Source organism: Desmodus rotundus, chromosome 2 (assembly GCF_022682495.2).
Source record: "Desmodus rotundus isolate HL8 chromosome 2, HLdesRot8A.1, whole genome shotgun sequence".
Taxonomy (NCBI): domain Eukaryota; kingdom Metazoa; phylum Chordata; class Mammalia; order Chiroptera; family Phyllostomidae; genus Desmodus; species Desmodus rotundus.
Genome location: NC_071388.1, coordinates 195,143,501 through 195,160,517, shown reverse-complemented (window position 1 = coordinate 195,160,517; position 17,017 = coordinate 195,143,501). Strand labels below are relative to the sequence as shown.

Here is a 17,017-nt window from a genome sequence, read left to right as displayed (position 1 = left end):
CTTCTAAAGAGAGCAATATGAGGTGTATCAAAATTAAAGGTTCACAGCCTTCGATCAGCAGTTGCAATTTTAATAATTTATGGTTGTACATATGTACAGAGAAGTATGTACAAGGGTTACAGCATTCTTTCCGATAGCAAAGAGTTGGAAACGACCTAAATACCCATTTATAGTACAATGGTTAAGTAAGTAAGGTGGCGGAATGGAACACAATGGAATATTACATTGCCACCAGAAAGAGTGAGGTATATTTATATGTTCTGATGTAGACTATCTTCTAGATTTATTGTTACGTGAAAAAAACAGGTGTAGAATGAAATGTACCTAGATGTGTATGTACACATTAGTATATACACAGATGCCTCTGGAAGGAAACACTAACAAAAAAGTTAACAGTGATGGCTGTCAAGAGGGGAGCCAATAAAGGAAACATTTTCACTGTATACACTTACTTTTGCTAGATCTGTTTGTTACTTTTTGAATTCTGAAGCGTGTACCGATAACTGTACAAATACATACAGAATTTTAAAAAAATCTAATTGGGGAAATAGGGTAGTGGCAAGAAGCCAAGTGCTACCATTCAAGGCAGTCCATGCCAAGTACCAAATGAGTGACAGAGACACAGTAGGGGCCACGAGAGTTGAAAGGATCCAGAGCTTCCCAGGGTTAGATGGGTTCTGGGTGACCGTGACCTAAGCTGGAAGGAATGGCAGCATTGAGACAAGCAGGGGGAGGTGGCATTGCAGAAGGGAGGAATGGTGAGAATGCAGCTTTGGAGGCAGGCCTGTTCCTGCCACAGCAGAGGCCCGGGAATAAAGGTGCTTGGTGGGATCCAAGGCTGGGAATCTGTATCTTGTGTCTGCCTGCAGGAGATAATTGTAGCCTGGCTTTAGAAGCATCATGGATGACATCATTCCCCTACACAGAGGGAGTCCCCAAGAACCAGGCTGGGTGGCACTCCCAGCTGCCCCGTGGAGACCAGAGTTACCACTGCCCCACACCCACACCCACACCCGCACCCAGTCCAACCTAGGCCTGCCAGTGCCTGCCAGCAGAGTTTCTAGCTGGGGGGACTTTCAGGGTCTGAGAGGAGATGGCCTCACAGCTGCCCAGGGTGGGCTGGTTAGTACAGCTGACAGGAGGAGAGCCTGACCATCTCTCTGGATGCCCAGCCATCCTGGCAGGTGAGACTCACCTCCCATCTTGGCTCTTCCTGCTGGTCTCTCCCAAGCCCTCACCTCACCTCCTATGGGATGTTGGGGGTTAGGGAGAAGGCTTTCCAGAGGGCACTGATGGCCCCAAAGACACCTCTGTCTCTGCCCTTGTTCAGCCCAGAAACTGGGTCCCTACACCCTGCAACACATGCCCTCCACCACAGCGCCTGGGCAGGGTAGTGTCAAAGGGAGTATCACCCCCCTCCCTGCCTTCTAGGCACCTGAGTCACTGTCTGGGAACTAGGGACCTGGCAGGCGCAGAAGAGGTGGTGTCTGGAGGGGTGCCTAGGACTGCTGTGGGCAGGAGAGGAGGGGAGGGCATCTGGAGAAGGGGAGGGCAGCAGCATAAGCTTTGGCCCAGGCTGGCCTGGGTTTGAATCCTTACTCCTCCCTTTACTAGCTGAGTAACCTTGGGCAAGTCACATAACTTCTTTAAGCCTTAGTCTCTACATTTATAAAATAGGCATTCATTTAACTAGTCTACTCCACAGATATCGAGTTAACTAATATATGTTGGACAACATTCTGGTACTGATGGGAGAACAGGCCTTATTCCCATGAAGCTTCCAGTCCTGTGGGTATAACTGCATTTACCTCGGGGTTAAAGAAGATAATATGGATGCTGGACCTAGTACATAGTTGATGCTCAATAAATGACAGTGATCTCTTGAGGTTTAAAGTGTCCCCCCAAAAAATCTCTTCCCTTCCCAAGTTTGACGTGAGTCAGGTAAAGATTTGGAAGTCATTCCTTTTAGTGAAAAAATAAACAGATTTGAGAATATAGCTGAGCTATTCAGCCAAAATGGACTTCTAAATACCCCCTCTGAATTCAAGTGTCCTCCACCAGCAACACCAGACACTCATATACACACACCTACAGGCCTCCTTCTCCTTGGGACAGAACTTCTCCTGGGAGCTTACATTCTCCAACTGGAGTTGAGAATACTGCTCTGCCTGGACAAATGATTCCAGACCAGAAAGAAGAAAGTGCTACGCTGGGCACGCCCATTTTCTTCTCTAAACCCTCCCCCCACACACACCCTGTTGCTTCCACTCCATCCTCTACTTATAACAAAGTAATTATTGGGACAAGAGTGAGTGACAGGGACAGATAATGGGTCCCTGGGGAAGGGCAGGTGTCACTCCATTTCCAGGGCTAGACCCAGGTGTAGGTATGTATTTTACTTGCCTGTTTTCTCTGAGATCCATTCACCCACCTTCCCTGCCGTGCTCTATATCTGGCAGGCTGCGCCCTCTTTTTCCTAGGCACCTTTGCCAACGAGCTTCTGTTTTGACTCAGCCAATGGGAGCCACTGCCTGGAGGTTGAGGGTGAGAGGAAGGAAGAAGCCAGGGTATTTCTCTCCCTCTCTCTAGATCAGGAGCTCAATTGTCTTCTTGGGTGTTGATGGAGTTTCCTGGAAGGTACGCCCAGCCCCTCCCCGCCATTCTCCCATTGTTGCTATCAGAGTGCCACTGTTCTGCTTTAATGCCAGCTTGGGGTCTGTCTAAACCCAAACTGCCTCCCTGAAGAAGATAGAACCCCAGTCTGTAGGGTGAATGAACACCAGCTATGTCAGACTGTGTCAGCTGTATCAGACTCCTCTAAGGCAGCATTTCACACCCTCCTGGCCTCCCCAGGCTCTGGCTGCAGTCATGTGAGGCTCGGACCAACGTCACACGCGTGCAACTTAACAGCACCTTACTTCCTGTCCTGGGGATTCTCTGTTGACCCTGCAGCTCACATGTGTATAACCCGGAAGTGCAGGGGGGTTCCTGCTTAATGCACTGAAGGGTTAACCAATGGAAGGATGGAGTCAGCGCACAAATTCCCCCTCCCTCACCACCACTCCTACACCCTCACCCGAGGAATAGTTCTGAGATGCCATTTATTCAACTGCATCTACTCCAGGGTGAATTCTCCCTCTTTCCCTGCTTTACTCACCTCTGCCCCTGGAATTTTACTCCCATTCTGCTTCCTGGAACTGCACCCTTTGTTATTGTGAAGTCTGAAATCAGATCTTCTTTCCAGGGAGCTCAGGTTAAGATACCAGCCTTCCTAACTCTCATTAAGAAGCTTTCCCCCCATGGTTTTTCCCAAGAGAAGACATTTGTGAGACAATAAGGTCACAGCACTTTATTTAGGGCAAACATGAAGGATTCCCCTTGTATTCATCCGCCTCCTCCTCTTCTCCCTCCCACTCCATACTATCCATGCCCACCTCTTTGTAATCCTTCTCCAGGGCGGCCATATCCTCCCGGGCCTCAGAGAACTCACCCTCCTCCATGCCCTCCCCCACATACCAGTGCACAAACGCCCTCTTGGCATACATCAGGTCGAACTTGTGATCCAGACGGGCCCAGGCCTCGGCAATGGCTGTCGTGTTGCTCAGCATGCACACGGCACGCTGCACCTTGGCCAGGTCACCCCCGGGCACCACAGTGGGCGGCTGGTAGTTGATGCCAACCTTGAAGCCCGTGGGACACCAGTCCACGAACTGAATACTGCGCTTGGTCTTGATGGCAGCGATGGCGGCATTGACATCCTTGGGCACCACGTCCCCACGGTACAGCAGGCAGCAGGCCATGTACTTGCCATGACGGGGGTCACACTTCACCATCTGGTTGGCCGGCTCGAAGCAGGCATTGGTGATCTCTGCCACCGACAGCTGCTCGTGGTACGCCTTCTCTGCAGAGATGACTGGCGCATAGGTGGCCAGGGGGAAGTGGATGCGTGGGTAGGGCACCAGGTTGGTCTGGAACTCCGTCAGGTCCACGTTGAGGGCCCCGTCAAAGCGCAGGGAAGCTGTGATGGAGGAGACGATCTGGCTGATGAGGCGGTTCAGGTTGGTGTAGGTGGGGCGCTCGATGTCCAGGTTGCGGCGGCAGATGTCATAGATGGCTTCGTTGTCCACCATGAAGGCGCAGTCTGAGTGCTCCAGGGTGGTGTGGGTGGTCAGGATGGAGTTGTAGGGCTCGACCACGGCTGTGGACACCTGGGGGGCTGGGTAGATGGAGAACTCCAGCTTGGATTTCTTGCCATAGTCGACAGAGAGCCGCTCCATCAGGAGTGAGGTGAAGCCAGAGCCGGTGCCCCCACCAAAGCTGTGAAAAATGAGGAACCCTTGGAGTCCTATGCACTGGTCCACCCAGCAGGTGAAGGCGAAGAGAATGCAGGGTGAGAAGCACAGCTGACAAACTGGAAAGAACCAGCTTGTGCTGTTTCAAATTCCTCGAAAGGAGAATCCTTGGAAGACTTTTCCAAGAGCACAAAACAGATCCTCATAAAGTCGGCCCACTTTCTCTTCCTCATTCCTCTCCTCTCTAAAACCTCCTGAGGTCCCTAACAGACAGCTCTCTTGAATCTTGTAACATTGTCATTTTTGTCATCATAATTTGCTAGCTCCACGTGTACCTGTGTTTCCCTGATTAACTTCAGATGTTTCTGAAGGGCTTTCTCTACTGAGATCAACAATCCAGGAGGTCTGTCCCCATCCTCAGTGGAGAACAAAGCCTATCATAGAGCCTTGGGCCAGCATTATCTGGACCCCTGTTTTTCACAGGGCCTCTGCCCACACCCTTATAATACCAGGTGATATTCTGGGAATGCTTATGGATCCCCATTGCTTGGCCAGGCAGCCCATGGACAGGTCTGCCCTGGTGGCCACACTGCCCAGCATTGGGCCTGTTGCTAGAGAAGATAAAGAAGACACCCAGCTCCAGACTTCATCCCATACTCTGCCTCCCCTGATCAGAGTGCAGGGCCCGGATCCTGAGTGTGTAAGACTTTTCCAGGAGGCTCTCCTAAGGGCTGAAGCTGCCCTTCCTCTCTTTGGTCTCCAGACCACACAACAGGAATCCACAGCCTCCAGCCCTTCTCTCACCAGCTTTCGAGTCCAGTCCAACACCAAGTCAATGAGCTCCTTTCTAATAGTGTAGTGGCCACAGGCATAGTTATTGGCAGCATCTTCCTTGCCTGTGATGAGCTGCTCTGGATGGAAGAGTTGGCGGTATGTGCCTGTCTTAGCTTCATCTGCAATGAAGACAGTTTTAGGAACCCCTCCTCTTGCAGCCTGGCTCCCAGAGCCCCAGGGAACCCAGTAGAAGTGGGATCTCTAGGCCCTGAGTTCCACCCTGGAGGAGCCCCATTCACACTGCTGCTATTGCCCTTGATTTTGAGTGTTCATCAATGAAAAGGGAAGGGCTGTGGGGTGACATTGAGACGCTGGAGCTGAGTGACAGGGGTTCTTCAGATCTGGAGTTCTAATTGGCTGCAGCAGTTGGGAACCACAGACTCCAGTGCTCTCAGCTATGGAGAAGGACTTGCTGGGGTGCCTGGGACAGGGCCACAGCAGAGACGGGTCATCTCTCACCAATCACAGTGGGCTCCAGATTCGCAAACACCGCCCGGGGCACATGTTTTCCAGCCCCAGTTCCACTAAAGAAGGTGGTGAAGGAGCCATCCCCTCCCCCGATGGTCTTGTTGCTGGACATCTGCCCATCTGATTGGATCCCATGTTCCAAGCAGTAGAGCTCCCAGCAGGCATTGCCCATCTGCACGCCGACCTGCCCCACGTGGACTGAAATGCATTCACGCTGAAAGGACAAAGGGCAGAAAACACCCTCAGCAGAGAGAAGAGTATCCTGCCTGGACACAATTCCTGCCTTCCTTCCTTGAGTGGTTCTCTGGCCGAGGGCATAGGTTCCTGGACTCTGCTTTCCTTGCCCCACCTACTGTGGCTAAGCATTTACTGGTGGCATTGAGCACCAACAGGCATTGGCGGGGGGTGGGGTGGGGAGCACTGGGCCAAAACCCTCAGGGGAAGCAGAAGATGTGGGCAGTTCTCAGATTATAGAGTCTCACTCAGTGACTAAGCATCTTGAAGAATGTTGAAGGGATCAGATGAGTCTGGTAGAACGCAAAAGTCAACTCACTCCTGTTCAGAAAGAAATTAGGGGCCACTAGTGTGGGAAGCAAGATCCAAATGAGGTTTCAGGGGTCAAAGACAAGGAAGAGTCCCCAGCTGAAGTGGCTCATTGGGTTGGGTGTCATCGAAAGGTCCCCAGTTCAATTTCAGGCCAGGGCAACTATACCTGGGTTGCCAGCCAGGCCTGCAGTTGGGAGCAGGCGAGAGGCAACCAATCAATGTTTCTCACACATCGATGTTTCTCTCCCTCTCTTTCTCCCTCCCTTCCCCTTTCTCTAAAAATAAATAAATAAAATCTTTTTTTAAAAGATAAGGAAGAGGTTTATAAAAGCAGGAAGAACCCTGGATTTATGTGGCAGCCAGAAATGCCAGCAAGGAAGGGGAAATTGGGCCCGGAATAGGTGTGCAAAGGCTGCTCTTTCCTCTCTCGCGTGTGCGTGGTTCTGGAGCCGGGTGGGACTGGGGAGAAAGGTCTTCCCCACACGGTTCAAGGCTGGTGATCAAAGAACTCTCGGTCCCTGACGCAGGACTGGGATAAGCCTGTCAGTCTAAGGAAAGAGAAAGGTCGGTGCCCTTCCTGGGGAGACCCATGAGAATCAAGAAGGCTTGACCCTCCTGCTCCATCAAAGATTTATGGAGCCTCTACCATGTTCTGAGCATGTCTGACACTGGGAACACATAACAGCTAACACTCAGTCCAAGAAGCTCACTGCCTAGGGAAGGGGGAGTTTCATATGTTAACAGATGTACAACAGTGTGGTAAGTGGGATACCAGAGTACATCTCCCAGAATACTTTTCTGGGTGCTACCAGAGTGCCTCTCTGCTTGAGAAGAAATTACCACAGACCTTAAAAACAAAATGAACACATTCATCAAACTTCCCCAAATGTTAAGGTTTAACAATGTGAAGGATGCGGAGAAATGTGAACTTTTAACATTGCTTTATTGATGTATCTCAAATTAAGAAGAATCATACAATATGATGCCATTTATATCAATCAGTAACTTGTAAAACAATACTATGCATCATTTACAGATACATTTATATATTTGTTATGTAGTCGTATAAATCTGTGTATATTGCAAAAATAAAGCAAAGGAAAATCTTAGCTCTAAATTTGGAATAACAGTTCTCTTTGGTAGAGGTGAATGCAATTGAAAAGAGGTTCTATTTCTTAACGTGGGTAGCAGGTGTTCATTATATTAGTCTTTATAACTTTCTGCATTTTGTAAAATAGTTCACAAATGTTTTTAAAATATTTTATTTATTTTTATAGACAGAGGGAAAGGGAGGGACAAAGAGAGGGAGAGAAACATCAATGTGTGGTTGCCTCTCATGCGCCCCCTACGGGGTCCTGGCCCACAACCCAGGCATATGCCCTGACTGGGAATCAAACTGGTGACCCTTTGATTCACAGGCCTGCACTCAATCCACAGAGCTACACCAGCCAGGGCTAAAATAGTTCATAAATTTTAAATGAGGATGCTTTCTCCATGAATTTAACATGTCAGTGACGTTTTTAATGACGTAAGGGTACTGACTATGATTTTTAGATGGCTGGGATTAATCCATCAATCATTTGTATCCCAGCCTCATTACTTCTCTACCAATCCTGAACAAGAGTCTTAATCTCTCTGTTGATGTCTTCCCTTATAACATGGGGCAATAGTAAAAGCCCCCTCCTAGAAATCCCCTGAGGATTGAATGAAAGAATGCATGCATGTTGCCTGGCTCATTTCATGACACATGCTAGGGTACACCATATGTTGGCTCCCCCTACCCCCAATTGCTGGTGTCATAGTAAGAGAAGTTAATGAATTAATCTGGGAGGGATTTAAAGACACAAGGAGTTCAGAAATCCCCTGTCCAGGAGAGAGAGCTGACTCAGCTTCGCAGCTCACCAACCACCTGGCAAGGCCAAGGCCAGCTGCTGCACCTCCGAGCCTGGCCAGGCTCTGTCTACAAAGCCAGATACTGTCACTGTCCCCAGAACCGCTGGTTCACGTAAGGTGTTTCTGACCTCTCAGGTGTGCCCGGAGTGCTGGATCGATGGCCCTTATGGTGGGACAGCAGGTTTGGGGCAAAGAAAGCCCCTGGAGTCGCACAGACTTGGCCTCAAAGCCCCATCTGTCTATGACGACAAATGACTTCACCTCAGCTGCCCTAGCTCCTTTTTCTTGACTATAAAAATAGCATAATCTCGTACCTGTATGCAATGAGCTTTGTCATTACATTGATTAGTCCCCGTATATTAAGCTTTAATTAGGTTTCAGGCACTATGCTAGGAGCTTCACATACATTATCGCATTTGATCTTCATAACAACCACATGGGTAAGTACTTTTATTAACCCATTTTACAGAGGAGCAAACTGACTCTCAAAGAGGTTAAGGAACTAGCTCATGAGCAAAATGAGGACTATTTAAAGCAGGGACACCCTTGCCCCAACCATTCTCTTAACTGCTCTTCTCTCCTGCCTGGTCTGGAGACAGGTTAAAGATATCAAATGATCCCATGCCTAGCCACCTCTCAATGACTGGGAACCCCCCCTCCCCACTGATATGTAACTGCAGTTGGGCAGGGCTATGAGGATGTATCCCCACAGCTGGGAGACGGGGCCCAGGTTTTGTAGGGTAGTGCCTCCAGTTTGTGCCCCAGTCCTGCTGACCCCACAGTCCCTACCCCTAAACCCAGAGCCCCTTAGCAGCCCTGCTCCTGAGCCCAGGCTCAGACCCACATCCTGGTTTCCATCACCCTGTCCTTTAGCCCCTGCACATGCCCCCACCTAACAGCACTTTTGGGAAGGGGCGCAAAGTCTCTTTCTCCCTCCCCCACCCAACCTGTCCACACACTGTCGCCCCATGTGTACCTGGACTCCCAAAGGTCCTTCATACCACCCTCCTGGGCCCACTGGGCCCTCACTTGTTTGCTCAGGCCCCCACCTCTGCTCACCATGCTGTTTGGTTAGGAGCTGCCTGGGGTTGTCCATCTGCTGCTGGATGGAAAACAGGGAAGGGTCTAGGGTCTGTGAGAGACCCACAGCCTCTGGCCTCCTTATACTTTCTGGTCTGTTCTCAGGGTGGGAGTGTTGTTAGAAACATCCCCAGGAGGGCAGGTCTGTTGACTTGGTTACCAAGCAGCAGGCAAGTCCTGGGCCTGGGCCCAAATAGGGGAGTGAAGTGGATGTGGGTGGGGTTATGAAGTGTCTGCAGTGAACTAGAAATAAGGAGTCCTGGGGCATGAGATCAACCTCAGAGCCTTCTGGGTAAGAACATTCGATACTAGAGCTCAGTTTTAGCCCCATCTCTAGCATTAAAACCTTTTGCCTCTTTTTTCGCATCTGTATAATGGGGAGAGGTAGTATTATGAGGATTAAACAACATAAAGTTTCTTAAGTGCTTTGTCCAGGATTGCTGTTGATCTCCATGGGGAAAGCAAGCTGACGAGGAGGCCTCAAGGCTGTCTGTCAGTGTTTCTCCCTATTTCCATGCATGTTGTTGCTGGTCTAGCCTGGCCTGATTTCTCCACAGAGGAATTCGCCCTATGGCTTTAGGCAAAATTATGAAATCAAAATGTTTATCTCTCACATCTGTATGCGTGTTGTAGTTCGTAAGGCAGCTTCGCCCCTTATCTCCTTGGAGTCCCTCAGCAAATATGTGAGGTAAGCAAGGCAGGGCGTCTGTTCCCAAGACGAAGAAAAGGAAGTGGAAGCCTCTTCTGTCTTGCCCAAGGTCACATGGGAGTTAATTAGTGGTAGAATTAAGAGTCATCTGGGACTCCAGCTCAGTGCTTCTCCTCTTTCCACATGGCAGAGCTGTCATTGTCCCTCATCCCTTTCTCGTGTTGTTATTTTCTTCCTCCCTGTTTTAAATTGCATGGTCAGTGGTGACCAGTCTCTTGCATACTGGTTAACTCTATAATCTGAGACTCCCTTGCCTTCCTCCAGCTTCGGCAGCCTCTTTGGTTAAAGCACAACCCTCGTTAAGTCCATTTCTTCACCAGCTCTGTGCCTGCATGGATCCAGCGAAACAGTGGAAAAGCCCAGAATCACGTTGATGGATTTGACTTCAAATTCATGACCTCAGATGAACCCTAATGCTGCCTGGAAACCACACTACATCTTTCCTGTCACTTTTCCAAATAGCAACCATGACCTGGAATAGGAATGCCAGATTTAGCAAATACAGAATTTTATCTAGCAACCTTACCCAGGAAGTATTGGGTTGGCCAAAACTCCATTTAGTTTTTTCCATAAAATAAAAGATATGTTTTTATTTTCACCAATAACTTTATTGATTTGGATATTTTGAGTATGTTGGCTATCTCCCATGTGGTATAATGTTGCTTGTTCTCAATTAATGTCTCAATTTGATCGCTATTAACTTCAACTGGTCTAACCGACTGTGGAGCATCGTCCAACAAGAAATCCCCAGCATGAAACTTCCCAAACCACTTAAAAAAAAGATTTTTAAAATTTATTTTTAGAGAGGGGAAGGGAGGGAGAAAGAAAGGGAGAAAAACATCGGTGTGTGGTTGCCTCTGCTGCGCCCCCTATTGGGAACCTGGCCTGCAACCCAGGTGCCTGCACTAGACTGCTAATTGAACTGGGCGACCCTTTGGTTGGCAGGTCGGCACTCAATCCACTGAGCCACACCAGCCAGGGCCAAAAACTGCTTTTTGACACATCGGATCAATCGCAGTACCTTTTCCACACGCTGCACAAATCTTTTTTGTTGTTGTTGCACTTCAGTTGTGGTTTTACCTTTGTTGAAATAATAAAGCATAGTATGCCGAAAATATTGTGCACTTTCCTCCATCTTCAATATTAAAATGGCTACACAAAAATTCACCAATTTTGATGTTTTATTCAATGTACGCTGATATGACAGCTCTCACAATACAATCTAACAAAATTGTTTCAAATGAAGTTAAAGACTCCTAAGCTCTACTAGAGCCATCTTATGGAAAAAACCAAATGAATTTCTGGCCAATCAGTAACTGGTACAGTGAAATTTCAGTTGCTGTGGATCTCAAATCATGGGGGTCATTTTGAGGCAGGGGCTTTCAGAGTATACGAGGGAGTGACCCAGAATATCAAGATGGTTAACTCTGGTTTTGGTTGTGGACTGAAGTCTTCTCTTCCCACCTGGAACTAAGAGGCCAAGATCCCCAGAGAGAAGACATAGCCAACGAGCACTTCAAAGGTGCTCATCCTTCCATGGGGTCGATCCATGAAGCCATGGGCCTGAAGAATTACCATCCTGAGGAATTATTATCCAGACTGGGGGATTTAGAGCCTAGAGGCCCACTGGGCCTAAAACTCTGTTGTCTAGCCCTTCAACTTCTTCCAACTGGTCTCCCAGTTGGGCTCAGAGTCAACCAAGATATTACTAACTCTGGAAGGAAAATGATACTAAAGGCAGGTGAGGGAGGGGCCTTATGTAAAACAGCATAAAGAGACAGATTTTTAAAGCATATTAATGTATCTAAGTTATAAAATAGGAGGCAGCCAATACTGTTAATTCCTTCAACAAGTATTTATTGTGTCTGCTCTGTGCCAAGCACTGTTTCAGATGCCAGGCGTACCTTGGTGGACAAAGAGGCTGTGCTCTTAAGGAACTGACATTTTCACGGGGAGACACACACCAAATAAAGAAGACAGCTGCAGAGAGCAATAAGCACGTGAAGAGAGCAAAACTGGATAATGGCACAGAAAGAGATGGGAGGTGGGGGCTACTGCTGAGAGGGAGCAGCTCTCTAAGAAGGCGACATTTTAACTGAGACTGAATGACAAGGAGTCAGCCTCGGCAGGACCTGGATAAGAGTGCTCCAGCAGAGAAAACAGTGAGTGCACAGATTCCTAGGCAGGAGCAAGCCACACGTGTTCAAGGAAGCAGAGTGAGGAAAGGAGAGAACTATACAAGATGAGGTTAGAGAGGGAAAGGGGACTTGGAAGGAGAATAGCTTTTTATCACAACTGTGGTGGGAGGGCTTAAGCGAGCACCACTGCCTATTTTATGTTCTGGAGAGATTACTGCTGCTGCTGCTGCGTGGGGACTGCATTATAGGGCTTTGAGAGTAGACACAGGAAACTGGTTAAGCGGCCACTGCTGTAGGCATCCAGAAGTGATGGGAGAGGGGCTTGGACTACAGTGGGGATGGTGGGAAGTATTAATAGCTGAGTTCAAAGTAATATAACATGCTAATGTGTGTGGCAAATCTACCCAACAGTCTTACCTGCCCCCTGCCTCCACGTCTTTGCTGGCAGAGTCTTGATTTCGTTCAATTACTTACCCTTCCACTTGCTCAAGGAAGATGGCCTTTCCCCAGACCTAGAGGTGAGTATAGAGCAGTTGAAACCATTCATGATAATTCTGTTCCCTCTTTCCAGTGACTGGTTTAGGCATGGGGCTAGTGAGATATAAGGGGAAGTCTGCCAGAGTGCTTTAAGGAAGGGTTTCCCCCCCTGATAAACAGTAATGTGGGAGGAAACCTCCCTTTCCTGCCTTAGGACAGTGTCAGATGAAGACTTGATGCTTGGAGCTGCCGCAGGCATCTTGTGATCACGAGGGAAGATGTCACCAGCTCTCTGAGGATGCCAGAGCCAAACGCTGGAAACACTGGAGTTATCGATGACATTACTGAGTCACCCCTGGAACCGCCCCATGCTCGGATTTCTTGTGGGATAATAAATATCCTCATTGTTTCAGCTGCTGTTAGTTAGGCTTTCCATTATTTGCAGCCAGAGAAAAAATTCGAACTAACAAAAGAGGAGAAGGAGAGAGGGAAGGAGAGGCATGCCCGATGATCCTAGGTTTTTAACTTAGGCACGTGGGTGGGAGGGGATATTGTTCCCTCGGACTCATCAGCCTGGGACAGAAGCAGGCCTGGCAGGGAGCGGGGGCCTATTGAGAGTTCTACTTTGAGATGGCTAACGCGCTTTCAAGCAGTGATGCCAAGGAGGCGAAAAGTCGCATGAGTCTGAAGTTCATAGAAGAGGTCCAGAATGGAGACACGGATGTGAGAGTTATCAGCATATAGGTGATATTTCTTTCTTTTTATTCCATTCTTCACTGTGATTTGGGAATGTAAATACTCTAGGTATTTTCCTTTTGGATAACCCTAGAAATGTTATAAATTTTTATTAAGGACATGTTAAGATATACTTAAATTAGAGATAATATCATAAAACCCCATATACTCATCACCCACTTTCAACAGTTGCTTTTTCAGGGACAAAAGCAAAGAAAAGAGAGAGCCTGGGACTGAGCAATGGGAACTCCCTTTAGAGGTAAGCCATCAAAGACCACCAAGAAGGAGCAGCCAAGACAAAAACCAGGAGAGAAAGGGTGTCATTGAAGCCAGGAAGGAGGTGCTTCAAGGAGGAAGGAAGGATCAGCTGTGTCAAACACAGCTGAGAGGCAGAGAAATGTAAAGATAGAAATGTGACCTATGGCTTTGGCAAGATGGAACTCACCAGAGAAGTTGGCAAGAGCATCTCAGTGGAGCATGGGAACCAAGCTTGCATAGGGAGTGGGGAGGGGAGCAGACAATATCCCTTTAGGAAGGTTGAGCTGTGGGAAGGAGGACAGCTGGTAGATGCTCCAGTCTGAACAACACAGAAGGATGTGCACTAAGGCTCAGCTCCTCCTCTCGCAGAGGGAGTTAGTGGAGTACTGGAAACTTTGGGGACCTTGTTGCACTGTTCCAGGATGGAGGTGTGAGGTTCTGGGAAGGGGTTAGAGAAGATGGAGATGGCAGTGGGCAAGGGAAAGAGGGACAGAGATCCAAAGAGAGTGGGGCTTGCTGGGCACCCATGTAGGGTAGCTGATTCAATGGGAAGAGTGAAGAAGGGCCTGGAATTATTTTTTAGGTTCATGCCTGTGAATGTCTGAAAGTTCTCAGTCTGGTCCATGTTACCTGCACACCCACCCAGTGCTTACGGCCCTGATTCAGAGGCACCTGTATATATCCTGAGGACATACACAGTCACGTGTGTGCACATGTGTACACACACAAAAATCAGAAGCAGAATCTGCATTTCACTACATGCCTTGGTATTTCTCCCTGCACCCTTGTCCTCTCCATTTTCCCTGCCAGAAGGCCTCCTCAGGGATTGTAAACTCCTTGCTACCTGGGCCAGGGTAACATAAAAGTGTAATGTAGGCCCAGCAGGTGATGTTAAATGGCAACAGGCGCTTGTCTTCTGTGTCAGGGAGACATAAAACAGTGTGGACCGAGTGAACTGGTGCAGCTTGTTGCTTATCATAAGGCAGCCACCACCCAGCTCCATTTGTCGCCATAATAGTTTCCTGATACTGCTGTAACAAATTGCTACAAACTTAGCAGCTTAACACAACACAAACTTATTCTCCTACAGTTGCAGAGACCAGATGTCCAAAGGTCCTAACTGGCTAAACTCAAGGTGTTGGCAAGGCTGCCTCCTCCTAGAGATTCCAGAGGAGAATCTGTTTCTCGCCTTGTCCGTCTTCTAGAAGCTGCCCACACTCCTCGACTCATGGCTCCCTTCCACCTTGAAAGCCAGCATCACATCACTCTGACCTTTGCTTCTGGCCTCTCCTTCCCTGCCTCTGACCCTCCTGCCTTCCTCTTCCCCTTATAAGAACCCTTGTGGGTGCAATGAGGCCACCCAGAAAGTCCAGAATTATCTCCACATCTCCAGATCTTTTTTAAAAAAGATTTATTTATTTCCTTTTAGAGAGGGGGAAGGGAGGGAGAAAGAGAGGGAGAGATACATCAAATGGTTACATCTCACACGCTCCCACGGGGGACCTGGCCCACAACCCTGGCATGTGCCCTGACCAGGAACGGAACCGGCAAACTTTCCTTCGGTTCGCAGGCCAGCACTCAATCCACTGAGCCACACCAGCCAGGGCTCAAGATCCTCACCTTAATCACATCTGCAAAGCCTTTGCCATGTAAAGTAACATAGTCACAGATTCTGGGGATTCTGATGTGGATCTCCTTAGAGGGCTGTTATTCTGCCTACTGCTGTGGCTAAATGGGAATGCAGGCCTAGTAGGGCCAGACATTCCAATTCTTTTCCTTCAAAGCTAGAAATCTGCACTTTTCTATGACTGCTGAAAAGAGTCAACACGGCAGGCCTGAGATTGCTGTCCTCAGAAAGGCCTGCTCACAAGGTAGGCCCTGGGCTGGCACTCAGGAACTTGGCTCTCAAGATGTTCCCGATCAGCAGTTAGCTGACAATGGCGGTTCATGGTACCTAGATCGTTAATGTTAACGATGCAGTTTGTGCTGAGCACCTGCTCTTCTTCCAGGAGTCTGGAATTTTAGTATGTGCTAAGGCAGAGCTGTCTATGTGTCCAGCACTCAATAAAAACCTTGAGTTCAGAGTCTCTAATGGGCTTCCTCGGGCAGAAGCACTGCAGGGAAGCATTGCTCCATTTTCATTCTACAGGAAGAATACCCTTTGCGAGCCCTTTTGGGAGGGAGAGGGCATAGATTCCTCCAGACTCCCCTTGTGTCTTTTCCCCTTAAAATCCAGCTCTGTATCCTTCCTACGTTGCTGTAATGAAGCTTAGTTGTGAGTATGATTTTATGCTGAGACTTTTGAGTCCTTCTATCTAATCTCCTAACATAGGGGTGGTCTTGGAAATGCTCCAACACAAAGATAATTCCTGATTTTTTGGTTCATATTCTAACTGTTACAGGGTTAACACTGTGAGGGCCAAACAAAACATTTCTGAGAGGGAATGTGGCCTCCAGGCTGCCAATTGATAACTTCTGGCTTCTCAGACTTTTACCCTAAGTTTAGTCCCATCTCAGACGTGAAACAATTAATCTGACACACACCCCACAAATGCCCACCATGTGCTGAGCACCATGCTAGATACTAGGGACACAAAAATGAATAAGACAGAATCCTTACCTTTAACAACTTTGCTATGTAGTAAGCTGGAAATGTACACAAATAACTTCAGCATGATGTGCTACGCACACTAAAATACATGAATAAGCCCTGGCCGGTGTGGCTCCGTGGATTGAGTGCCAGCCTATGAAACAAAGGGTCACTGGTTCAATTCTCAGTCAAGGGCACATGCCTGGGTGGTGGGCCAGGTCCCTAGTTGAGGGCACCTGAGAGGCAACCACACATTGATGTTTCTCTCCCTCTCTTTCTCTCTCCCTTCCCCTTTCTCTAAAAATAAATAACATCTTTTTAAAAAGTAAAAAAAAATAAAATAAACGAATAAAATGGTCTAAGAATCCACATAGCTAAGTACCCAGTGCTTTGCTGTGTCTTCCACATTCCTAAATTCATTTGGTCCTCACAATCTGAAGTTACCCCAGTTTTACAAATGAAGATCCTGAATCTGAAAGCAAAGAGGTTTAGGGTTTTGCCTAAGCTGAAATCTTGTTTGATATTCATTTCACTGGGGTGAGGGTGCACAAGGGGAAAAGAGAGCCAGGGAAGGTGTGCAAGAGGCCACGTGTTCTGTAATCACCAAGGGTTCTTGCTCAGGAGAGACCATGACCCCATTTCCCAAAGCAGCCTCACTCTATGCCCTTGTCAGTTTTCTTTTTTGTGAATGAGTCCTGTTCTCCCAAGCAGATGGCAAGTCCACTGGGAAGAGAGACCTTGTCATATTTCACTGTATTCCTTTCCATGCCTTGCCTAAGTAAGGTGTTGGTTAGCTATTTTGTTGATAGAAAGTTGCCATGCTAGTTATTTTATCCTACTGTGTTGTGTTGTCAGATAGCCCTGGCCCCGGGAAACACAGTGGCAGGAGAGGCAAGTGAATCCTTTCCAAGGGACTAGCCTGGGAGACAGGTTTCTTGAGGGTGTGTCGATGGGCCCATGGGGCACTTCCTGAGGAATTTCCCCAGTGAAGGGAGAC

The 17,017-nt window shown here is 48.2% G+C and overlaps 1 protein-coding gene across 1 annotated transcript; it reads right to left on the bottom strand.

The window, feature by feature from the left end:
- Positions 1-3,346: 3,346 nt before the first annotated feature.
- Positions 3,347-9,196, bottom strand: LOC112307926 (tubulin alpha-1D chain-like). Its single transcript, XM_045198391.3, has 4 exons — positions 9,093-9,196; positions 5,586-5,808; positions 5,076-5,245; positions 3,347-4,352 (listed from the first exon to the last, which is right to left on the bottom strand). The coding sequence occupies exons 1-4, from the start codon at positions 9,093-9,095 to the stop codon at positions 3,354-3,356; spliced, it is 1,395 nt and encodes a 464-aa protein (XP_045054326.2). The 5' UTR covers positions 9,096-9,196; the 3' UTR covers positions 3,347-3,353.
- Between the last annotated feature and the right edge of the window lie 7,821 nt (positions 9,197-17,017).